This window comes from Natator depressus, chromosome 2 (assembly GCF_965152275.1).
Source record: "Natator depressus isolate rNatDep1 chromosome 2, rNatDep2.hap1, whole genome shotgun sequence".
Taxonomy (NCBI): domain Eukaryota; kingdom Metazoa; phylum Chordata; order Testudines; family Cheloniidae; genus Natator; species Natator depressus.
In genome coordinates this window covers 136331628-136358563 of record NC_134235.1, presented here as the reverse complement: position 1 = coordinate 136358563, position 26936 = coordinate 136331628, and the positions used below count along the sequence as shown (strand labels likewise).

The 26936-nt window shown below is 41.1% G+C and overlaps 1 protein-coding gene across 10 annotated transcripts in view; it reads right to left on the bottom strand.

Annotated features, from left to right (window-relative positions):
- CTNND2 (catenin delta 2) overlaps positions 1 to 26936 on the bottom strand; it is a 1172806-nt gene that overhangs the window by 393990 nt on the left and 751880 nt on the right. For all 10 annotated transcript variants that reach the window (XM_074945030.1, XM_074945027.1, XM_074945025.1 and 7 more), the window contains one exon: positions 15389 to 15641. In XM_074945030.1, the coding sequence (XP_074801131.1) occupies positions 15389 to 15641 (253 nt within the window). The remainder of the gene's footprint in view (positions 1 to 15388; positions 15642 to 26936) is intronic.

Here is a 26936-nt window from a genome sequence, read left to right as displayed (position 1 = left end):
CTTTTCTTTGAAATGTCTCACAGGAACAAAATATAGGATGGTATAGTGTGATATAAAGGTGTTACCAGAAATGAGCTGGATAACTGAGTAAAAAACAAACAAACAAACAAAAACATTTACACCATATGTAGCTTGGTTGCCATTTACTGCCTCCAGAGTGCCCCCTTGTGGCTAGGGTTCCCTCCATGGCTGACTTGTCTCTATTTCCACTTTATCCAGGCCCCTCTAAGAACTCACTCAGTCTCCCGTGACCTTCTAAACTCAAATCCTTTAACTCACTCTTTACTAGTGCTCCCCAGTCTGGCAACAGTTAACAAAAATCAAAACAAAAGCAGAACTTGAAAGTCCAAAACAAACAGAGCTGTTTAGCTCATCTTCCCTTCTTTAAATCCCACTCACAGCCTTTGCCTGGCTTGGGCTCTGCAGGAACCAGAATTGCTCCTTGTAGCTACTCCTTCCACCCGCTCCCACTCCACCTAGTCTCCTGGTTCCTGAGCCTTGCCAGCTTGCTGCCAAGCTTCCTGCCTCAGGCAGTCTGTGCCCCCATCTCTGCCACACCCCACCCCGCAGCTTCCTGCTGTCTTTTATGTTGGACTCACCTGATTCCTTTCAAGTGGGCTCATCTTGTAATCAGGGCTGGCTTAGGCCCAGGATCTCCAGCCCACAGGCAAGCCATCCTGTGACACCATACCACACAATCTCCGGTTTACGATACACACTTTTTTCCAAATAAAATTTTTAAAGTTTTCTTGCTTAAATGCTATTATGAAATTAATCCAATAGGCACCCCAAACCAGTGGTATCGTTTTCATCCATAAATTTCAGGCTCAGCTCATGAGTAAGGCTAAGATTTTGTCACGGTTACTTTTAGTAAACCTCACGGACATGTCATGGGCAACAGACAAAAATTCATGGAGCCTGTGACTTTTACTAAAAGTAACCATACAAGGCACGGCAGAGGTGCACAGCCCCAGCTGCAGTTCCCACCGTGGGGCAGCGGCGCATGGCCTTGGAGATGGCCCCCGCAGCAAGCTGTGTGCACGGCCCTGGCTACGGCCCCCACCATGGAGCTATGTGGGGAGCATAGCCTCAGCTGCAGCCCCAGCCATGGCTTCAGCCGCTGACAGCTGAAGCTGAAGAAGTCATGGAGGTCCGGTAAAGTCACAGAATCCATGATTGCCATGACCTCCATGACTAAATCACAGCCTTACTCATGAGTGATTGCAAAGCTACTACTGTCTGCATAGATCCATCTCTCCATATCTTTACCTTAGATGGCTTCAGGGGGGCAATGGCCTCGTCCCCTCCCTTCCTTGGGCCAAGACACCCCTTCCATTCTTTCCCAGGATCTCTGTCAGTCCACTCCCTTTGAGGAGCATCCTTAGTGGGTGCCTGGTAAAGAGAACTGCAACCCCCAATCCATTAGAAGGAAAAACACTCTTGTTGAAGTGGCTTAAAACTAAGTAAAAGGACAGAAACATCTCATAATAATTGTAGAAACTCTTGGGGGAACCATAGCAACAATCACTACTAGATGCTTGGTTGCTAAGGAACCACTAGCTACAAATTTTTCTTGACCTGCTGCTCACAAACCGGGTAGAATTAGTGGGGGAAGCAAAAGTGGATGGGAATCTGGGAGGCAGTGACCATGAGTTGGTTGAGTTCAGGATCCTGACGCAGGGAAGAAAGGTAAGCAGCAGAATACGGACCCTGGACTTCAGGAAAGCAGACTTCGACTCCCTCAGGGAACGGATGGGTAGGATCCCCTGGGGGACTATCATGAAGGGGAAGGGAGTCCAGGAGAGCTGGCTGTATTTCAAGGAATCCCTGTTGAGGTTACAGGGACAAACCATCCCGATGAGTCGAAAGAATAGTAAACATGGCAAGCGACCAGCTTGGCTTAATGGTGAAATCCTAGCGGATCTTAAACATAAAAAAGAAGCTTACAAGAAGTGGAAGGTTGGACATATGACCAGGGAAGAGTATAAAAATATTGCTCGGGCATGTAGGAAAGATATCAGGAGGGCCAAATCGCACCTGGAGCTGCAGCTAGCAAGAGATGTCAAGAGTAACAAGAAGGGTTTCTTCAGGTATGTTGGCAACAAGAAGAAAGCCAAGGAAAGTGTGGGCCCCTTACTGAATGAGGGAGGCAACCTAGTGACAGAGGATGTGGAAAAAGCTAATGTACTCAATGCTTTTTTTGCCTCTGTTTTCACTAACAAGGTCAGCTCCCAGACTGCTGCGCTGGGCATCACAGAATGGGGAAGAGATGGCCAGCCCTCTGTGGAGATAGAGGTGGTTAGGGACTATTTAGAAAAGCTGGACGTGCACAAGTCCATGGGGCCGGACGAGTTACATCCGAGAGTGCTGAAGGAATTGGCGGCTGTGATTGCAGAGCCCTTGGCCATTATCTTTGAAAACTCGTGGCGAACGGGGGAAGTCCCGGATGACTGGAAAAAGGCTAATGTAGTGCCAATCTTTAAAAAAGGGAAGAAGGAGGATCCTGGGAACTACAGGCCAGTCAGCCTCACCTCAGTCCCTGGAAAAATCATGGAGCAGGTCCTCAAAGAATCAATCCTGAAGCACTTACATGAGAGGAAAGTGATCAGGAACAGTCAGCATGGATTCACCAAGGGAAGGTCATGCCTGACTAATCTAATCGCCTTTTATGATGAGATTACTGGTTCTGTGGATGAAGGGAAAGCAGTGGATGTATTGTTTCTTGACTTTAGCAAAGCTTTTGACACTGTCTCCCACAGTATTCTTGTCAGCAAGTTAAGGAAGTATGGGCTAGATGAATGCACTATAAGGTGGGTAGAAAGCTGGCTAGATTGTCGGGCTCAACGGGTAGTGATAAATGGCTCCATGTCTAGTTGGCAGCCGGTGTCAAGTGGAGTGCCCCAGGGGTCGGTCCTGGGGCCGGTTTTGTTCAATATCTTCATAAATGATCTGGAGGATGGTGTGGATTGCACTCTCAGCAAATTTGCAGATGATACTAAACTGGGAGGAGTGGTAGATACGCTGGAGGGGAGGGATAGGATACAGAAGGACCTAGACAAATTGGAGGATTGGGCCAAAAGAAATCTGATGAGGTTCAATAAGGATAAGTGCAGGGTCCTGCACTTAGGATGGAAGAATCCAATGCACCGCTACAGACTAGGGACCGAATGGCTAGGCAGCAGTTCTGCGGAAAAGGACCTAGGGGTGACAGTGGACGAGAAGCTGGATATGAGTCAACAGTGTGCCCTTGTTGCCAAGAAGGCCAATGGCATTTTGGGATGTATAAGTAGGGGCATAGCGAGCAGATCGAGGGACGTGATCGTTCCCCTCTATTCGACACTGGTGAGGCCTCATCTGGAGTACTGTGTCCAGTTTTGGGCCCCACACTACAAGAAGGATGTGGATAAATTGGAGAGAGTCCAGCGAAGGGCAACAAAAATGATTAGGGGTCTAGAGCACATGACTTATGAGGAGAGGCTGAGGGAGCTGGGATTGTTTAGTCTGCAGAAGAGAAGAATGAGGGGGGATTTGATAGCTGCTTTCAACTACCTGAAAGGGGGTTCCAAAGAGGATGGCTCTAGACTGTTCTCAATGGTAGCAGATGACAGAACGAGGAGTAATGGTCTCAAGTTGCAATGGGGGAGGTTTAGATTGGATATTAGGAAAAACTTTTTCACTAAGAGGGTGGTGAAACACTGGAATGCGTTACCTAGGGAGGTGGTAGAATCTCCTTCCTTAGAGGTTTTTAAGGTCAGGCTTGACAAAGCCCTGGCTGGGATGATTTAACTGGGAATTGGTCCTGCTTCGAGCAGGGGGTTGGACTAGATGACCTTCTGGGGTCCCTTCCAACCCTGATATTCTATGATTCTATGATTCTAAAGCTAAGTATTATGAGGTGTCTCTGACCCCAGTTCATTGGATGAGCTGCTGGCACTGGGAGTGGGAATACTGATACCCAGTTGGGGTAGGCCTCATATCTCCTTGCCCCAATCCTGAATCCTGAATGAAATCAAAGAGGCAACTTCCATTGACAGGAAGCAGGCTGAAAATCTGTGGGGGAGGGGAGCCTCTTGGTGCGCTCTGATGACCATAGGTGTAGATCAGTGGTTACCCAGAAAGATGCATCAAAACATCCTTCATATTCCCTAAAGAGATCTAAAGAGGTGAAGGGCCTGAAGAAAGGGACATCTCTGAGGGTAGGCAGGTAGTGCTCTAGAGCAGTCGTTTTCAAGCTTTTTTTCTGGGAACCCAGTTGAAGAAAATTGTTCATGCTCGCGACGCAACGGAGCTGGGGATGAGGGGTCTGGGGTGTGGGAGGGGCTCAGGACTGGGACAGGGGGTTGGGGTATGGGAAGGGGTCAGGGCTCTGGGCTGGGGGTGCAGGCTCTGGGCTGGGGATGAGGGGTTTGGGGTGCAGGAAGAGGTTCTGGGTTGGGGGGGGCTGGGGCAGGGGATTGGGGCGCAGGGTTGGGGTGCGGAATTACCTCCAGCGGCTCCCTGTCAGCGGCGCAGCCAGGTGCAGAGGCAGGCCTCCCGCCTGTCCTGGCACCATGGACTGCGCTGCACCCCGGAAGCAGCCAGCAGGAGGTCTGGCTCCTAGGTGGAGGTGGACAAGCGGCTCCAAGCAGCTCTCGCCTGCAAACACCGCCCCACCCCCCCAGCTTGGAGTGCGGAGCCAGTGATTGAGGCAGAGGCAGCACACAGAGCCCTGTGGCCCCCCTGCCTAGAAGCCAGACCCACTGCTGGCTGCTTCTGGGGCACAGTGCGGTGTCGGAACAGGTAGGGACTTTTAACGTCCCCGTCGGCGGTGCTGACCGGAGATGCTGGGTGCTGAGCAAGGCAACCCAGTACCTTATATGCCAGTACCTTACTCGGCTGCGACCCAAACTTTGAAAAACACTGCTCTAGAGAAGGAGGTGGGACTTCTTGCAGTTTTAGATTTATGTAGCACATGAACCTCCAAAGTAAACCTACAGAGATTGGCCCATTCCCATCCTGTGCAGGCCATATGAAGTGACACCTGCTGTGTCCACACAGTCACAGTTTCAGTCAACTCTAAAGCTGTGAGATAAATCAATGAAAAGAATTAAAATAAACTGTCAAACGATCTTTTTTCTTCGTATTTCCCCTGCTCCATTTTCAACTGTTTGTAAATTAAAGCGCTTTCTTCAAATAGCCTCTCTGCCCAGTTACTTGAGCAGTACTTCATTTAGTCTTGCCAAACACACACTACAGCAAGAAAATGGGGAGTTTGTGTCACTGCAGCAAAACTGGCTGCCTTTTGTTTCTCTCTCTGCTTATGGAAGAGAAATGCAATAACACTTACGTCTTCAGATTTAGGAACACACAACATTTATACACACCTTTTCTTCTGGTTTGCATAAAAGCATAGATAGGGATCTAACTGGACCCTGGATTACCTCTAAGAGCACAAAAAACAGACTTATCTGAAAATACATGGAGAAAGTTGAGAGCAGCACCCAACATTTGTCAGACAAGGAGGTGCATTGTCTATTTTAAATAACTGACTAGCAAGATTCTGACATGACTTTCCCCTTCATTTCCTCAGAATAAGATCTAACTGAAGAAATGTCCTCAGACCCACTAGCACCCCTTACCATACTGTAAGTGGAGGTGGCCTAGGGCGTAAGTAAGAGAAGAACATGGCTTTGCATCTTCAAAGCACTTTATAAAATAACTAATTCTCACCGCACCCCTGTGAGGAAGGTAACTACTATTATCCCCATTTTGCAGATGAGAAAATTAAGGCAGAGAGATAAGACAGAGATTTTTTAAGGGCAGTTTATTTTGCCAGTACATTAGAGAAATACACTTTGAAGCTAAGCTGTTCTCTCATGTACATATTTTTTAAATATTTTAAATATTTGCTCATATTTTTTAAAATATATATTATTTACTTGAAAAAAACTGCAAAATTTTAGAATTGTATTTTTCATCAGAGAAAGGCATCATGCAGAGTTTGCACCTGTTAAAGTGTGCAGATGATCCACAGGATATTGAGGGACATGTGTGGCAAACACAGACAAAATCATATTATGGCCTATTAACCATTAGGAGCTCCATTATGGCTCACACAAACCTAAGATGAGCTGGGGAAGATGAGAGAGGCGGATGAAGTGCACTATCCAAGTGCAGGTGCCTAGAAGTATTATGCTGGTAAAAGGCACAGTAGCTTCAGAAATCTGAGTGAAATGCAGGGAAACATCCCTTGTTGCACCAGTTCAAAGGTTGTAAGTCAGCACTTCTCCCAGCACAGCCATTCCAGCCTGCCGAGGTATTCAGGTATAAACTCTCTGGGCTCACTTCTACTACCTGCATCACTACCACCCTTCTGCTGCCCTGCGCTGGTAATAAGACTATGCTTGGCCTTGTGCTTTCTCCCACCTCTGGAAAAAAGGAGAGAAATAAGAACACTATGCCTTTAACAAGATGTAAAATAAAACATTCACATTGAACAGCAAGATATTAATAAGATGGGACATTATCTACCTAAAAATTACATACTATAGACTAAGTAAATATGCCACTAAGAGAAAAGGACACTAGACAGATAGATAGATATAGTTTGGAAGCTTTAAGTACTGCAGACTCACTAGTCAAACCCAATGGACCGACAATGTCCATGCCACTATAATATAAGGAAATTACAATGTCCAACCATTTCAAAATCATGAGTTGGTGTACTGATGGGATTTAGAGTACTTTGAAAGGTGGGATGGCAATAAAATTGGGTGATGGATCTAACAAAGGGCTCACATACATCAGTAGAACAATTCTAGTCATAAAGAAAAGACTGAGAGTATGACATGAGCTCCAAAAGACAAACTTTTCTCTTTCTTAGAGTGCACTGCAGGTTCTTCTGTAGCACACAGTGAAATGCATTTGATAAACAGTGTGTGTCAGGCTATGTAGTGAATAATAAAGATCGAACATAGAAATCTGTTGATCAGTGAACCACATTTATCATACGGTGACCTGAGTCAGACACGTCACCCCATTTCCTCCCCAGACCCTAAACCTTTCAGGTCACTTACAACCACTCTCTTCAGTCTACACCAGTTGCCAGTATACAAAAAGGCACAATTCATAGTCTTGGTGTTCTATAAAGCTGGTTTTCATAATCTAGAACCCAGGAACTTGGGCAATAAGCCCCTTCTCTCCCTAAGTCTTTGCGCATGAGTTACAGGACTGGGAAGGGATGCTCTCCTGTAACCTTGGCCAAGCTGGAAGCTAGACATTCTTGGTCAGGAGTTGTTGGTTCTGAAGCACTCTCTTCAAGCAGGTTGCTGGGATCCCATGTTTTCAGTTTTTAGGGCAGAATATAAGTCCTATTTATATCAGCAGTCTTAATCTTTAGCTATGTTTGCCCCCCTCCCCCCATTCTCTGTTAGTTTTATGTTTGTTACCCTTTCTCGTGGCTATTTTATATGCAAAATGAGAACTCATCCCTTTCATTTGGAGGGATGGTTTGGGTGAGCACCTGAGGCTTGCCCTGAGTCCATACCAATTGTCTTGAATTGTGTGCATGCTTGGATCATCCCTTTGATTTTAATATTTCATATTGGTTCATTGTTCTGCACTTAGATGACTACTGATAAATGCCTGTGAGGATATGCCATCTCCTCAGCAATAAGAAAGGATAAAGAAAGCAACAGATATCCTGTTGGAAGAGAGAAAGATACAGCTAGCACTGTCAATTGCAAAATTATCACTTTAGGGCTACAGCTACTTGATTCTGCCAGTTTAATGTGTTGGGAAAGGAACACTGGGGAAAAAATTACAAATGGACATCCTTGGAATGTGGAGTGTTAATTGGGAAAAGGAAGTCACCAAATAACTATTCCTGGGATAGTGCCGGCTTCGGATTTCTGTCTATCACCAGTATATCACACTGCCTTATACATTTTAAAAAATAAAAATATACACACAAACATACAGAGTAATTTTCTTTGCACAAACATACACAGACTGAGAATTATATTCTTATTGGCCTCTCTCATAACACTGTAATACCGCCTTTCACTATTATTAAGATTTATAGTAAAGCAATTCTGTTAATATTATGATAATCCTTAAAACAAACCAAATGAATATACAGTAAGGACTCCTGCAGAAACATTTTAGTTTATCTTAAAGAGCCAATGTCTTATACTTTTATTGCACTTTTATTGAAGCCTATATGCTAATTGCCACTTATCGTAATGAGATTCTTTTTACTACAGGGAAATAAAAGCTTTACAAAGATAGGCTTGAAAATATACCACAGCTCTTTGTAGAAAGTGATGCAAAATGGGTTTTGATGGTTCATAGTGGACACAGGATGCTTTGCTTCAGCCTACTTCTCCTTTGTACAATGAGGCTTATGATTTAAGAACTTTGAAAGTAGTGAGTCAGTGCTTTCATTCTCTGTGTGGTGGGAAATTAACCCCAACAGATGTAATCAATCAGAACTTTGACTTTGAAAGTAAAAACACAGCAGGAATGCCTCAGGATATAAAATTTAAATTATGCAATAGCTGGCACAATCAGTAACTGTTTTGATTTGTACCTGGACAGTTAAAAAAAGTAATGTGCCACTACCAGTTATTTGTATTTTTAATGCTATTTACATTTTTAAATTATCTATTTTAGTTGTCACATTTTTCACCAGTAAGTGCTAGGGAAAAAAATTAAAAAGTCATAAAATGCGGTCTTTTGGATTATCACTCTATGAGTATTCTAGAAAGTACAGCATTTTTGGTAAACACATCATTTTTGTGTGTGTTCATTGGATTTTCCAATGTATTTTGTATAAACAGTTTAAAGGTGCTGTTTGAAACATATTTATTAAAAACAGCATACTATAAAAATGTAAACAGTAAAAACTCATAACAATATCATTCACTGTGACATGGACATGGATAATATATCTATGGGACATTATATCTATGGGATATTACATTTTATTCTAGTTGAAGTTAGTTTTGATTGCATTGCTGAACTGTTTTTCAACATGACTGTTGTTGTTACTATATTGTTCTGCTAGCCCCTTCATATAAATGCCTATGATGTTCAATAGTTAAGCAATGTCACAAAACAAAGGAAGAAATAAACTGATATTCTGCCCATCAATGACATTATAGATAGGGAAGTCATAAGTGAGCAAGACCATTGTTACAGCAGAACTTGCTAATATGCACTCAGCCAATCAACACAAGGAGCTGTGTTTATTCATTTGTTAGCTAATTTGCAAAATTCAGTCATTCCCTGTGGATCTCACCACTGTGCATGTGAACTAGCAAGGTTCATGTACGACTCAGTAGTGTAACAGTTGACATGGAGTATTATGCTATGCGAGTAATGATCATCGCTATTATGGGGTTTTACTTTTTATTCAGACAAAATTAAAAATCTCTTACAAAAACCTGCAAAAAAAAAAAAGAATTACAATTAAAGCTGAAATGCTCTCTAAACAGATATGCTCTCTTACTAACTCCATGCTGTCTAGGTATATGAGATCCTTATACATACTATAATTCATTAACCAAAGTTCATTTTTACTTTAACAAAAAGGATGCAGTTTCTTTGCTTTTGTGTATTTAAGGACATTCGTGGGTAGTTTAGGTGTAAAGATTTAGGTTTTGTAAGAAAATTTTTTATAAATCATAGTAAGTGATTTTTATTTCAAATTTCAGTGAAAATTGTTTTTATTATTACTTAAAAAATAAACATGACAGAACAGTCTTCAGCTTGAAGTGAAAATAACTGTAGTCAAATCAGTCTAGTTTCACCATCTAAACTTTATAAAGTGCAAAAATGAAACAAACGGCATATATGCTGAAAATTAAGTTTGATTTTTAAAATGCATTCCATTTTACAATGAAAGTTGTTATTAGCAATACAGACCAGTCCATTCTTAATATATGATTATTAACTTTATGGTGCCCCTGTAAATGGGACTATTAATGCTATTTCAATGTGGTTTACTGTGGTTTCATTAAAAAGATTTATCTAAAGTTTTATTTGTCTTGGTACTACAAAGTAAAATTGGATGGAAACATCTAAAGTTGACATTAAATATCTCAGAAATATTAGAGTTTAGGAGGCTAGGAGTTTATACACATGCTATGTTGGTTCCTGAACCCTGTGGACTTCTCCATACTTAGTTTAGAAGTTTCCTCCTTAGACTTTAACTAAAGTCTACACTACCAACTTATGTCGGTATAATTACGTCGCTCAGGAATGTGGATTTTCCACACCCCTGAGCGACGTAGTTATACTGATTTAATCCCTGGTGTAGGCAGCGCTATGTCGATGACAGGGTTTCTCTTATGGACACAGCTACCGCCCCTTGGGAGAAGCTCTCCTGTCAGCTTAGGTAGCGTCTTCACTAAGTGGTACAGCAGCACCACTGCAGCACTGTAAGTATAGACAAGCCCTAACCTTGCAAGGATACCCTAGGCTCAGATAATGAAGAATCTGTTCTATGTAAACTATTTTTTCATTGTTCATTCGGTTCTTCCTATTTTTTCCAGATGCAGAACATAAGTTTTGTTGTTGTTTATTAAGAGAAATGTCTAACATGATGAGACAGAACCTCAGCTGGTGTAAATACGACTAGCAATATAGAGCTGTACCAGTTTACACCAGCTAAGAATCTGGCTTGATGTTTTACAATATATGAGATAAAAAAAGAAATCAGTAGCCATAAAAGTAATTATGAATGCAGATATATTTATTTTAAATAATACTTTAGTATTTTTTCTGTCTCGGACTCCTGTAGCTTAATTAAGACTAAACAGTATTTTATGACAGTTTGTGGAGGGGGAAAACAGATGTTGAGCTAAGATTTCATTTGGCAAAAGTTGGCTCAGAAACACATATGCAAAGCTGAAGTAATAGTAATCCAAACTACACAATGAAAACATTGGAAAAATTCCCAAATACATCAGTGCTAGCTAATTTTTCCTCTTAGTTTCAGATGAAAATTCTACCAGCATAGAATAGGAATCATTTAGGAAATTATTTTATATTTCAGAAATTCTGTTTGTTTATCAAAATCACACCTCTGTCCATTTTCCCTACTGACGTATCTGCATGTGCCGTAAACCAATCAGAAGCTTACAATATGTAGATATTACAGTTTCCTGTTTTTTCTTTCAGTTTAGTCCATTAGTGACCCACTGACACATCTGACAGATCACACAGATTTAGTACCAGAAACTCAGTTGATCACAAATTTTCTTAACCCAGCAATAGATCACAGTGTCATGGAAGTCCAAGACCTATTAGATCATCCAGTTTATCCCTTGAGCAATCGAAGATTGCTCCCTACAATACATTTTCTGGTGTTTGTTCAGTCTAGCTTCAAAGAGCCCAAACAATATCCCTGTGAAGTCAATTCCACAGGGTAACTCAGCTCACCATCAGGAGTCTTTTCTTGATATTCAGCCCAAATTTTGTTTCCTAATTTAATTCATTACTCTTAATTATACCTCTGAGTACTATGTTAAATGATTTCTGTCTTTTCTCAGTGTTCCTTCAAGTATTTGGGGTGTTTTGTCTCGCTGCCCTCATTATTCTTTTAGCCAAGCTTTTAATCTTTCCTCATAAATCAATCTGTCCAACTCTCCTGGTATTTTTGTTGCTCTTCTCTAAACTCCCTCCAATTTGTCAATATGTTTCTGGTAACGTGGTGAACAGGGGCAGGTTACTAAGGCATTTTGCCCATGGAGGGAGGGGAATATACCTCTTACAGATCAGGACGCAATATGCTCAGCAGTTCTCCTTACCATTGCTGCTAAAAGAGAATTACATGTGCTGTTCTAGTGCTGCTATTAGTGGCAAGGAGCCTATCAGTGTTCCCAAACCATGATTCCTGAGATTCTAGAATGCTACTCCTGGAATTTAAACAGGATCTGTGCATAGAATTCAAGGGAGTGCTGGGTCTGTATTATCTGCTGCTCCTGTGAGAGTTCCTGGTGCATGGGGAGAGATGTCCAACACCATTCCTCCTCATCTTGTTGCCCTTCTTGCCAAGAAGGCTAACGGCATTTTGGGCTGTATAAGTAGGAACGTTGCCAGCAGATCAAGGGACGTGATCGTTCCCCTCTATTCGGCATTGATGAGGCCTCATCTGGAGTACTGTGTCCAGTTTTGGGCCCCACACCGCAAGAAGGATTTGGAAAAACTGGAAAGAGTCCAGCAGAGGGCAACAAAAATGATTAGGGGACTGGAGCACATGACTTATGAGGAGAGGCTGAGGGAACTGGGATTGTTTAGTCTGCAGAAGAGAAGAATGAGGGGGGATTTGATAGCTGCTTTCAACTACCTGAAAAGGGGTTCCAAAGAGGATGGACCTAGACTGTTCTCAGTGGTACCAGATGACAGAACAAGGAGTAATGGTCTCAAGTTGCAGTGTGGGAGGTTTAGGTTGGATGTTAGGAAAAGCTTTTTCACCAGGAGGGTGGTGAAGCACTGGAATGGGTTACCTAGGGAGGTGGTGGAATCTCCTTCCTTTGAGGTTTTTAAGGTCAGGCTTGACAAAGCCCTAGCTAGGATGATTTAGTTGGGGATTGGTCCTGCTTTGAGCAGGGGGTTGGACTAGATGACCTCCTGAGGTCCCTTCCAACCCTAATCTTCTATGATTCTAAGAGCTTGTACCCCTGTCTCTATCAACATCTGTGTAAAACAGACCAGAACTTCATCCTTCAGATTAAATTAATCACTTCAGCTTGAGAAACTGAGTTTTTCCCCAACTTCAAATCACTTTGATTCCTTCTTGCCAGACTAGTTGAAAAAAAAAATTGGGTAACAATCTATTTCTTGGTGTATCAAGCTAATTTTCATAACACTGACTTCTGTTTGAAGCCAGAACACTTTTACTCAAGGATGTCACACCCTTTCATTTTTATTTACAAATAATTTAGGTCTAGAGCTGGGCGATTACTACAATAAAATATTTACGAACGTTTGTTTGAGTAAAATCCATACAACTGGCTTTGTCTGTGTTTGTACCTCCTCCCCCAACCCCTTAATTTGCTTTTCAGAACACTACCATGTGACTCAGGTAACCAACCAAATAACACAATCTGTGAATATGCACATAACAAATACTTGAAGCAATAGCTGCAGTCAGTAGCTCACTAGTAATTTACAGCATGAAATACATTTGTAAAAGCTACAATATAAATCCCTGTTACAAAAAAAATGTAAAAATCACAGCCTGTTTATGATTAATTCATGAAATGAAAAATGGTAAATAAACAAATTTCTTCCTGTGTAAAGCTTACCAAGTTCTATTTACATCTGTGGATGTCAATATTCCATCTCCTATATTCTTATTGAAATTAGTATTCATATAATTCCATGCACTAGGTTGGAAGGAGAAGAGAAACAAAACGGGCTACAAAATAAGGCTAGAGCACCAAGCGAAAGTAAACAAAATCATTTTACAAAAGGAACAAGTTTGACAAGTTTGGGGGGGAGGGATAGCTCAGTGGTTTGAGCATTGGCCTGCTAAACCCATGGTTGTGAGTTCAATCCTTGAGGGGGCCATTTAGGGATCTATGGCAAAAATTGGGGATTGGTCTTGCTTTGAGCAGGGGTTTGGACTAGATGACCTCCTGAGGTCCCTTCCAACCCTGATATTCTATGATTCTATGACATTTGCTAAGCATATAACCTATGCAGGTGCTAACCATTACAGTGATAATGGTGTATTTTCCACAAAGATTACATCTTTTTAAACCATATGTCTAACACCACTATAGTATAGTACACATGCTTTCTTTCATTTCAATATATTTTTCCTAAATGTATTTTTTGCAATCAATATCATTCTTCTCTTATATTTCAAGTTCCTGTACTTCTTTTGTAAGGCATTAACAAGGTGTTATTACAAGGCAGAATTTTGTAGCATGCAAAAGTCCTTCTGTAGTATCCCCATCAAGAATTCAATACCATAGAACAAATGTCAGTATTTAGTGCCCTTCTAGGTGGGTAAATTATGTTAGTGTGATGACATTTTTTCTGTGAATGCCAAGATATATATATATAAACCTAAAACATACAGGGCCTGTTGTCTTCTTCTCATTCAAACATATGGTGTAGCATCAAGAGTTAAGGATAAGGAGACAGCAGCTATACCCACATCAGAAGTGGGTCACTAGCATAATGAGCTGGTACTAGAAGCAGTAGTGTCCCTGATGTGCTATGCAATTAATCTGTTCTTGGCCTCTTGGACTAGTGAGGCAGTTACTATACAGATAGTCAACATGTACAGAGTGCAGGCTGTCAAGGCTATGAACCGTTCATTTCTATAGCGAAAGAAGGAAAATCTTGCCATTTTATCTTATGTATCTTGTTGGTCAAACGCCTCCCTAATGACCTTGTTGGGGACACATTTCTGAGTGTTCCTGTTGCTAAATACCATGCAACAAAATCACAATATCTACCACAGAAAATCCTGTACTAATGAATACAGATTTTAAGAAGTCAAATACTTGTGAATAAAAGCTTAAATATGTAACTTCTCAAGAGTCTGATTTCAACTTCAAAACGATTTAACGTACAAGAATCATAAAAACCCCATAAAAGTACTGATCCTTTGCACCACAAAACCAGACAAAAACAACCAATCAAATTAAGAGGTCCTGTTAATACCTCCATCTCTGTTACTGTCATAACTGAAGACAATTCACCCCTTAGAATGCTGCCATCAAGCACATACTCTTTGATTTACAGTATACCTAGAGAACTCAATGATGACTATATTTTATATTTATATGTATACAACCACGGAGTGCATATGTGTCATAGAGGCCAATATTTTCTATGAAGAGAAAGCAGCAATAATCATTTATTGAAAATTACACTGCAAATCATTCTGCTGTCATGTACTGGCAGAGCTTAGATACAGTATCTTCAGATGAAATATAGACCTGAATATGTTCTATCTCTCAATCACTGTTATTCTCATAGCCTTGCACTCAGGTGCCACTTTGCACATTATTAAACATTTACAGAAGAACAAAATTTCTCCTTGAATAGCAAAGGAAAACCTAAACCATCACAGTTAAGATTCAAAGACTCCTGGTGCCATAGTCGTAGCATAATTTCTTTTCATAGTATTTCACATGGAGGCCCTAGCAAGGGTAGATAAATGTATGTACTGAAGACCATCTTGTTTTAAAGGAGAGCTCACAAGAACATGTTAAAAAAAGCATTAAAACAGATAATTCTAATTCAAACAAAGAATCTTTTGTAGGACAAATCACAATTTTTGTTTCATTTTTTAATAATACATCATAGTTGAAATACAAGTAGACTGCAGTTATAACCCTTCTTTATCAACATGTAATGGTAGACAAAATAAGGTTTCACCCACCTGGGATCTTTCTGAATGCTATCAATGGAAGGTGACCTAACCAAGGTCCCTTCAGGTGGGATGGCTGGCCCAGATTTGCTGTATGGTGATTCAACAGAAGGACAATACTGCAGCTGTCGGTAGGGGTCTGCGTAATTGGAGGCTGGGCCTGCAGCATAGCTGGCCCTCTGGAAGGTCGATGTTGCGTTCTGTGTGCCGTGCTGACTGCCTGTGCGCTGTAAGGGTACGGAGTCGACACCAGGGGAAGATGGGGCTACGACAGGAAAGTAGGGACAAAGTAAAAAATTGAGGACCTGTTCACAGAAATGGTTAACCAGGTCTAGGCAGAGGAAAAAAATACACACATATAAACAGGGGTTCGAAAAGAATGAGAAAAAAAAGAACAACACTGTCATAGTTGAAAGCAGTGAGGTAAATAACTGTCAAGTGAAAATGCTAAATAGCATGCTACTCATAGACTAAACAATATTTAAAATGGTTACACAGAGAATAGGTAGAAACACTTCTTTGAGATGGGCTTTGAATTACTTACATCATATTCAAGAATGAGTTAATCTGAAGTTAAAAAAAATATACAAGCAGCAAAATCCCAATGCAAGTTTTGTATGTCTCATGAGAAGAGCATGGGAGTAGTTGAGCTAAATTTCAACAGCTCTAAGGGTCTGATTCTGCAGTCTTTACACAGCTCAAACTCCCACCAAAGGAGAGTAGAACCAGGCTCTAAGGTCTGAATTGAAAATGATGACTGTTAAAGATGAAAAAAATATAGGGATTATTTGTCATCCCACTTTTGGGGTCCCAGTTCCTGTAAAATATTCAACACACAGCCCTACTTGCATTAACAATTTTTCTTGATATCACTATAAACAAGACTCACTTATCTGCTACTTCACTCTGAAAGAGAATTACACTATGCACATTTGTCTCTACCTGTCTAAAAGGGTAATGAAATGTACTAATGACATTTATTGTATCAACAGTTCAGAGCATCTTAACTAACAGATTCCATGTGTACTGGGTTCTTAGCAGCAGCAATTTTAGACCCACGTTCTGCGGTACTGATGATGTCAACTAGATTCTTGTTGTAAGGACTGTAGGATTAGTTCCTATATGGCCTACTGGCCCTGAAACAAGTATAAATAAAAAGCCACTCCTGTTTATGAGAGAGTTCTGAGCAGCAGAAAAAGTAAATGCACTGTAAATGAGCTCATTATGGGCCCAGTGTTGCTCTTATCAAATGCAACAGAAGTTCTGCCATAAATGGCAATGGGTCCAGGCTCAGGATCATTTGATTATGTTAAAATCATAGGTCTATAGGTGAACATGCATCCTCAAGTTCCAGGTCTCATAATAATTTTCCCTGTCATTTCTTTTGATACACACATTTACATTTCAGATGCATAATTACAAATCATTTGCATACTTCATTAAGTTCTATGAAACAACTTTAAGGGTTTCATATTGCAGTATATGTAAAAATTAAAAAAGCAATACTCAAAAAGTAGCTAATAGTGCTTGTGTGATAGCATCCATCTAACACTAGTACTTGCAAGGTTAAGATACTTTTTCCATCCAGAGTATGTCTTTTAGTATCTTTCTGTCTTTTATTAGTTTTCCTTTTTTTTTGTACTTTTCATTTTGATGTATATGAACAGTGAGTTGAATCACAGAATTTATGTTATAACAGTTATGACATCATAATATTGAAAATCTGTTGGTTAACAAACATAAAAATACAATACTATCAAGTTATGTTAGTCTATATGAAAATACAATAAAGAAAAATCTTGCTTTGATATTGTCTTTTATCTCATGTTGTATATTTCCTTAATGAATAACCAATAAAAAGATATATATTAAGAATAAACTTCTGTTTCGAAGAGAGATCACTTGTAATGCAATAACTATATTTGAATACTGATAAACTCTGTTCACAAACCAAACCAAAATTCCTGGACTCAGCAGTATTACATTAAGAAGATACAGAAAAGGTGGCAGCGTTTTCATAGCAGGGAATAAGTAACATTAACTGAGAAACAAAATGGAGTGTCACATGAAAAAAGAAAATTATTCAAAAAAGCAGAAGTTAGGAAAAAGTAGTAAAAATAACAAGTAGAAATGAAAGAAAAAGAAGAGCGATGAACTGCATTAAGATCTTGATATTTAGGAGATGGAATTATGACATGGGGAATGCTTTCAACTTTTGATCTCTCATTGAAATCTGGAGCGTTGCAAAAAGCTCTAAGTAAGAACTCTGCTAAAAAGGAGGCCTTTCACTGCCTTTCATTACCACATTGCCCCATGTATTTCATCATTTTTTCTTGCAACACAGTTCAATGAAGCGCTAACAAAATAGTTGATACTTATTTTGTTTCCATCTTATTTTCTCTTTTGTATTGCTATCAATAAGGCAACTGTATGAACTGAAGCTAGTTGTCACACTTCTAACACCTACGTGCTTTTTGACTCATTTGGCTTCATTTTCATAATTATGTTGTCCTAACAGGCTATTATTTCCTTTTGAATTTTATTATAATGTACACAGATTTGTGGTAGTTAGAATATGAAAGAATAAGACCAATAGTTGACAAGATAAAACATACCTGTAAAGAAATTCCTGTTAAGATCTGCTTTCTTTTCAACTATGGTAGGTCTCCAGTGAACGGGTAAGGAAGAGTAGGCACATGTTCAAGGTGGGCCTAAGTAGATGTGTTTGAAACACAGAAGGTTCAGTTTGGAGATGTTTGTGCAATTCTTTTATTTGGTTTTAAATCATGTGGGTTCGTACACCCCCTGAATTTTGCTTTGGCTTTTGGATATGAATGAACCCCCCAAAACAAAGTAAAGCTCAGCTGAAAACAAAGAGGTCTGCTTGGAACCACAAATTGTCCCAGGGCTGCTGAAAACTAAAGCCAGGTAATTTTGTGATCAATAGTTCATTTTCTAATATAGTACCAGATTTACCATGGCACCGGGCCCATGCTCCAAAGGGGCCCTGGCCCCGCCTGCTCTTCTCCGCCCCCTGCTCTCTCCCGTGGGGGCAGAAGCTTGGTGCTGCCGGCTCCTGCTGCAGCAGGGCAGGCTCCACTGACGGCCAAGCTCCTCCCCCGCCTCTTCCATCAGCATGCTGCATTCCTGCCCCTCCCCCTCTCCCTCCCTCTGCCGCCGAACAGTTGTTCGCCCGTGCAAGGGAGGGGGAGGAGCAGAGCCGCAGTGCACTCGCCCCCTCACACACCCCCAGCCCCCTGCCCTGACTCCTTCACCCCCTCACACCCTCATGACCCCAGCCCTGACTCCTACGTCCCCCACACATATCCAGGCCCCCCACATCCCATGCCCTGACTCCTTCACACACCCCCAACACCCCATGCCCTGACTCCTGCACCCCCCCACATCCCCACCCCCATCCTGAGCACCAAACGGGAGCTCCTGCCCCCCCACTTTCCCACCTGCACCCCTCGCACCAAATGGGAGCTGCCCCAGGTAAGCACTCCACACCCCAACCTCCTGCCCCAACCCTGAGCCCCCTCCCTCACCCTAGCTCCTGGCCAGACGCTGCATCGCAACCTGCTCCTGCACCCTAACTGCCTCCCAGACCCTGCACCCCCAGCCCTTTGCTCAGTGCACCCCAACCCTCAGCTCAGTGCAGAGAGAGACAAAGAGAATGGGCTAGAACCAGGGAGAAGGTAGGTACCCACTCTGTGGGGGGAGGATCCTGTTTACCCCCTCCCCAGCCCTGCTGCCTTTGCAGTTTACCCCCGGCCCCTCCCTTGCTCCAGGGACCAACCCTAGCTTCTGCCCCACTGCGCTTTTGCCCCTGGCCCCTGCCTCACTCCAGCTGGGGACCAATCCTTCCCCCCCCACATGCCACACTTGTCAGGGTGGATAAAAATCAATGACTTTTTTAAAAAAATCAAAACAATCAGATTTTTTTTATTTAAATCAGATTTTTGAGGAATAAACCTATCTAAAGATCGTTTTACATTATAGTTCATCATGGAATAGGGATTATAAATTCTAATTCTATAGTATGAGACTATATATTCATGTAATATTTAAGAAAAGTTTTGCAAATGAGTTCCAATAGTTCATGGATTAGGGACCCAATCTTATGGAATTCCACAGGCTTCTGTATAGATTATTTAGGTTAATCTTTCTATCTACCCAACGGGATTTAGTGCTCAGTCTAGAAGATACCACCAGAGATGCTTAGTTTTGCAGTTCTCAAACTGTGGATTTGTGTCTCCAGAGGTAACATGCTTGTTAACAGCAAAAATGTTTTTAAATAACTAAATAATATATACAGGTGAGAAATAACAGACCTCAACTCGATGGTCCCTCTGGAAATTTGTGTACTCAAAGTCAATCCCTTACTTCTCTTTAAAAGTGAAAAGTTTCAAAAATAGAAGATTGTTGGGGACGGAATAGATCTGGGCAAGGAGAAGAAGTCTGGAGATAAATGTGAGAAGCAAGGGACATATGCTTTTTTGTTAAATATTATGTTTGCTGTTGAAGAAAAAAAATCCAGAATACTTAATGTTGTTGTTTTGGTTAAATAATACAATTTAAATGTCTGTCTGGTGATGTTCTCCTTCTAATACAGTCTGGCAAGAAAATCCTCCAAATATTAATGATTAACCTGTTGAATTGGAGATAGTTCACCTCCCAGTGACTTCATAAATATCTGCTTCAATTACCTTTGGTAAATGAAATAACCAAACAATCATTTTCTGATATAGCTGTAAAACTCATCTGAAAAGTTTTCAAAATAAATCACTGTTTAAAAATGTATAGTGTGAACCTCATCTATCTCTGAGTTGTGAAGAATACGTATTAAGGTTATAACAACCAACAAGAATGCACTTTTATGTAGAAAACCATGATTACATTGAGTCTTCCTAACTAGTGATTCAAATCATGATTTAAATCAAATCTATCTTGCCCCCTGTGCTCTTGACCCTTGCCTCTTCATTCCCTAGGGGAGCCCACAAACATGTTTGGCACCTAGCCCACAAAAAGTTAATCCCGCCCTGCCAATGTAGACAGAGCTACAGGGTCACTTCCAAGAGTCTTCTGTTGTCACAAAAAATAGGAAATACAAAGATCCAGAAAGTTCAGATTAAATCTGTCATTTGTGGCCTATCTTGCTTCTTTATATTTGTGTGTGTGTGCGCGCGCGCGTGTGTGCATGCATACGCTCCTGCACTTTAAGTTCAGGCCAAATTTTCCAAGGCTTACACTGGAGTTAGGTGGGTGAAGGCACCAGGTAAACATTATTTGTTAGATGCTCTGGCCCACTCTGCTCCATTTGCACTGTTCAGACTGGCTGTAACTCCACAGCTGGAGAGAGTCTTCTGGTGCAATGTAATCCCCCAGAGTAGTCAGCTCCTACACTTTCCTCCCTGCAACACTCTGGTGCAGGGACAGGTTTGATATGGAGGAGTGGCTGATGTCTCAAGTGTTCCAGATAACCCTAGCTAGTGGACAGTCCTTAGGGGCTCTAACTTGCACTAGTGCTAGGGCATAGTACTTGCTTTATGCTGCACTCAGTAGAAACTGAGTGTAACAGATAATCTGGACCGATAAGGGACATCTGAACCTTCTAAATATCTATCAATCTGTTATTTTCAACAGGAGCTGCTTAACTGAGATGTAGAGATGCTGTCTAAAGATGGGAGTCTCAATTTTGAGCTGGAAGTGTGGTTTTATCCTGAAATTTCTAAGTGCAATTTTCAACATCTACAAACTACAAACTGTGTCTAAGCAGTGCAATCAAGAAATTGTAATGAAGATCTCACTATTATTTTATCTTGGGCCTTCATCGCTAGTGGGGGAGGGGAGGAACGGAACACTTCCTGAAGCTGGGTGTATGAATCACAGGAAAAGGAAAATTGTTTTCTACTATGGAGAAATTTTGGCCAACCTGTGAGAACACCCCAAAAAGGCCTTCTAATCATACATGACGCCCATTTAAGGATATGATGTGGGCCTTGGCAAATTAGGTTTGTTTACTTGTTAGGGCTCTCCTGGCTGCTTGTGTACATGTAGAATAAGCACCTTACATCTCTTCTTCTGTCTTTCCCACAACACCAAACTGGATGCAGTGACACTTATATTGTAGTGAAAATTCAGGTATATCTTATGAAAGGATCCTAGGGCCTCATACCTGAGCATTTTGTTCAGTCAAAATTCCCACAGATGGAAATTGGAGTTATTGTGAATTCAATGAAAGCCAAAGAGAATTTGGAAAGAGTAAGGTATTTCCGATCAGGCCCTCAAAAGCTAAGAGTAAATGTATACAGATTCCTCTGCTGCATTCTTTTTAATGCACTGATTTACTTGGTCCATGTTATTGTATAAATTAGGGATACTATCTTGCAACATTTTGCTCCACAAATCATATAATCCATCTCATATTCTTACTGAACAAATGTTTTCTTGATGCTTTGTCCTTTTCACAATGCCTGTTGTATAGCTGAATGTAATGTTTTGCAGTTTTCTTTTTCTACATGATTTGTTTTTAACACTGTGCATATGTAAAGAGGCCTTGACTGTGTCTACATGCAGATCAGTGTGGGTAAAAATTTAATTTACACACACAAATTTCTGTGCGCCAAATAGAGGCCCCTTTAAAAATATGTCCTACAATGTGATATTCTTTAAACAGAAGTTATTTTCATGATGCTTTTATAATGTCATAAAAGGATGCTGTAACAATACAGTTACAGTCATTGTGGTGGTATTTAAGGAACAAGTAGAAAATCAGAATTTTTTTCTGCATAATATTCAGCACAATATTCAAACTATATTCTCTGCTTCTTATTAGTAAACTGCATTCATCACCTTTTGGGGAATGTGTATTTAATTTCCTCCAAAACTGCCAATTAGAAGTTATAGTGCAAGCAACAGATTTTTGGCAACTGTACTAATGTAAAAAAAAAATGCTTGAAATGCTATCATGAAGCTCGGGGTGTGACAGGAACACTTGACTAGTAAACATGAATAGTCAAATCTAGCATCCTGTAAATCTTTCAATATGAATGTGGTAATATATTTATTTACAGGTGAACTACATTCCCATTGATGCTGTCTCAAAAAAGTAAGAACTTTTCCAGATAGAAAAAAAGAATTTTAGCGGAATAAATGAAAAATCAACTTTAATTCAATTTATAGAAAAGAAACAAATGATGCTGTAATCTGCTGATTTGTAAGGGATCTCTCCCAGGGTGTGTTTAGGATTTTCTGGTAGCACACACATTCTGTGTTAAAACCAAATAGCCCCCAAAAGTTCTATCATTTAAACGTAAATTTGCACTAAAAAAGAGGAGAAAAAAGTACAATAATAAATTCAAATTGCCGAGTTCCAGATTAAGATAGATTGTCTTCGGACACTCCACATCTTGTGCAGATATCCAGTCTTCGAGTTTCAGAAAAGGATCAACTCTTAATTCCCTGAAGCTAAATCAGGACACAACATAGCCCAGGCTGTTCCAATTTTCAGTTTCTTAATTATCTCCTCTGTGTTCTCTTTACTGTACCATTTTGTCTGTTTCTTGAATCTTCCAGTTCCTGATCTTTGCAATCATAAACTTCTCCAGTTTCTGAATCCTGCCGCACTTTCACAGCCTCAATAACTGGATGCTTTATACCCTCTGTATTCAAATGAAAGGGTTACTAATCTGGTTATCCTGAGTGGTTGGCTGAACAGTTCTCTCCATTTTTCTTCTTAGTTTCAGCTGTTTTATTCACCTTCAAATTGCACAGAAAATGTTCTCTATATAAATTATGCCGAAGTGAACTGAACCATTAAATACATCAAACGATAAAGAAATAAAACCTACATCATGTTAGGTTAACAAAACTACATGAAAATATAACATCACATATATAACCACCAGACAACATTTCAAGAGTGACATTTTCTCTAAACCAGTGGTTTTCAAACTTTTTTCGTTTGTGTCCTGCTAAAAAATTTCGAATGGAGGTGCAGACCCCTTTGAAAATCTTAGACATCGTTTCTGGACCCCCAGAGGTCTACAGACCTCAGGTTGAAAACCACTGCTCTAAATGAACATATAATTGCTTTGAAGTAGCACCACAGTAGTTATTTAAATTTACAGGGTCAGTTGGGATTGTGTGTTTGCCGACTGTTTGAGCCTTTGTTCCCTGGATCATCCTTGATCAACTTTGATCAGCTGCAATCAGCCTTGTGATCACCATCCCCCTCTGTGATTAATGAAGGGGTAGGACTGACCTAGGAGAGAAGGCCTTAAAAGCCAGAGGCTAAGCAAGCAAGGGGCACTAGCAAATAGGGGAATTTGAGAGGGAGTTTGTAGGAGGGAGTCATAATATAATCGCTATGGTTAGGAAGGGCTGCATCGCCAGTGCCAGCACTGCTCCTGTCTCCTCCACCTGCACCTGTATCCAGACAGACAACCTGAACATGGATGCCTCTACACAGATCTTGGTGTGGATTTGCAGACTGTATCCTGCATTTCCCACTCACAGAAAGCCAGGCTGGGGGGACTGTCCAATATGAAAGGTATGTGCTGGTGGAATCTCTCAGGAAGAAGGTGGGAGAGCTACAGGAGGAGGTGGCTGGGCTGATGAGCATCTGTGCTCACGAGGAATTCCTTGAGAGCATTCACATGGAGACATCTAAGGCTTAGGAAGCTATCCACCTAGAGAAGACAGCAGTCACACCACTGGGTGAGGAGGCTATTGCTTGACACAGGGAGGACACTGGCTGCTGGTTACTTCTGGAAGCAGGCAGTGCTCCACCCCTTCCCCCAACCCACCCACCATAGGGATTAAGAACCATTATGCTGCCCTGGCAACAAGCAATGAGGAATCACCCTCAAAGGTGAAGGAGGAGAAGCCAAGTACACCCAAGGCTGGAAGGATCACAGCCACCACTTCCAGGAGGAAACGTAGGGTAGTGGTGGTTGGTGACTCTCTTCTGAGGGCCCATCTGTCAGCCTGACATGGCATCCTGGGAGCTGTGCTGCATGCCAGGGGCCCATATCTGAGATGTTACAGAGAGATTTTCAAGGATCATCCAGTCCTCTGACAACTATCCCATGTTCCTCATCCATGTGAGCATTAATGATACTGCGAGGTATGATCCTCAGCAGATCAGAAGTGACTATAGGGCTCTGGGAGTAAGGGTGAAGAAGTTGGGAGCTCAAGTGGTGTTCCCTTCGATTCTTCCGGTCAAGGATGGGGGCCAGGCAGAGACAGATGCATCCTGGAGGTGAATGCCTGGCTGCGAGGATGGCGTTGCCAGGAGGGCTTCAGCTTCCTTGACAATGGGATGCTGTTCTGGGAAGAAGGACTGCTAAGCAGAGATCGGGTTAACCTATCGGGGAACGGGAAGAGCATATCTAGATACAGACTGGCTAACCTAGTGAGGAAGTCTTTAAACGAGGTTCAACGGGGGCAGGTGACAAAAGCCTGCAGGTAAGTCAAAAACATGGAGACTTGGAAGATGAGCTGGAATCTTGGGCTGTTATAGTAGGGATAAGGGAGAGAGACAAGAGAGAACACAGGAAGAAATCAGATCAGTATCTTAGATGTTTGTATACTAGTGCGAGAAATATGGGGAAGAAGCAGGAAGAACTTGAAATGCTAGTTAATTAACACAACTATGACATAGTTGGCATCACAGACTGACTCAGGGGGATAATACACATGACTGAAATATTGGTATAGAAGGGTACAGCTTGCTCAGGAAGGACCAACAGGGAAAAAAGGGAGGAGGTGTTGCCTCATATAGAAACTGTATGTACTCTGGGTAAGGCAAAAAGGGGTAAAAAACAAGGGTGATATCATGCTAGGCATCTACTACAGATCACCTAACCAGGAAGAAGAGGTGGATGAGGCTTTTTTCAAACTAACAAAATCATCCAAAGTACAGGACTTGGTGGTGATGGGGGACTTCAACTATTCAGACATCTATTGGGAAAACAACATAGCAGGGCACAGATTATCCAATAAGTTATTGGAATGTATAGTATGGGAGACAATTTCTATTTGAGAAAGTAGAGAAACCAACTAGGGGAGAGGCTGTTCTAGATTTGATTAGGGAGGAACTGGCTGAAAATTTGAAAGTGGAAGGCAGCTTGCGTGAAAGTGATCATGAAATAGTAGAGTTCATGATTCTAAGGAAAGGAGGGAAAACAGCACAATAAAGACAATGGATTTCAAGAAGACAGACTTTAGAAAACTCAGGGAGTTGAGAGGTAAGATCCCATGGGAAGCAAGTCTAAGGGGAAAAACAATTGAAGACAGTTGGCAGTTTGACAAAGAGACATTATTAAGGACACAAGAGCAAACTATGCCACTGCGTAGGAAAGATAGGAAGTATGGCAAGAGACCACACTGGCTTAACCAGGAGATCTTCAATGATCTGAAACTGAAAAAAGAGAGTCCTACAAAAAGGGGAAACTAGGTCAAATTACAAAGGATGAATATAAACAAATAACACAAGTATGTAGGGACAAAATTAGAAAGACCAAGGCACAAAACGGGATTAAACTAGCTAGAGACATAAAAGGTAACAAGAAACATTTTACAAATACATTAGAAGCAAGAGGAAGACCAAGGACAGGGTAGGCCTGTTATTCAATGATGGGGGGGGACAATAACAGAAAATGTGGAAATGGAAGAAGTGATAAATGACTTTTTGTTTAGTTTTTCAACAAAAAGGCTGATGGTGATTGGTCATCTAACATAGTGAATGCTAGTGAAAATGAGTTAGGATCAGTGGCTAAAATAGGGAAAGAACAAGTTAGAAATTACTTAGACAAATTAGATGTCTTCAAATCACCTAGGCCTGATGAAATGCATCTTAGAATGCTTAAGGAGCTGACTGAGGAGATAGATTTGAAAAGTTATGGAAGATGGGAGAGATTCCAGAAGACTGGAAAAGGGTAAATATAGTGCTAATCTATAAAAAGGGAAATAAGGACAACCTGGGGAATTACAGACTAGTCATCTTAACTTCAGTACCCGGAAAGATAATGGAGCAAATAATTAAGCAATTTATTTGCAAACACCCAGAAGGTAATAAGGTGATGAGCAACAGTCAGCATAGATTTGTCAAGAACAAGTCATGTCAGACCAACCTGACAGCTTTCGTTGATAGGGTAACAAGCCTTGTGGATGGGGGGGGGGAGTGGAAGAAGCAGTAGATGTGGTATATCTTGACTCTAGTAAGGCTTTTGATACTGTCTCGCATGACCTTCTCATAAACAAACTAGGGAAATGCAACCTAGATGCCTACATACCTTCCACTGACCTTTTAAAAGCAAAATCTTATTTAAGATAAAATGTATGACAGCCTCTAAATGATCAACTGGTTTATCATCATGAAAACTAGTTAATTTAGGATTTCAGTTACTCTCTCGTACAGGGGATCCCACACAATTTAATCAATTTGCTTAGCCTTTTTTTTTTAAGGAGCCTACATCTTGTTTGTAGTGAGTCCCACATATTTTTACAAGGCTGAGCTCGGAATTAGTTGCTTTGATCCTGATTTCCAATTTAC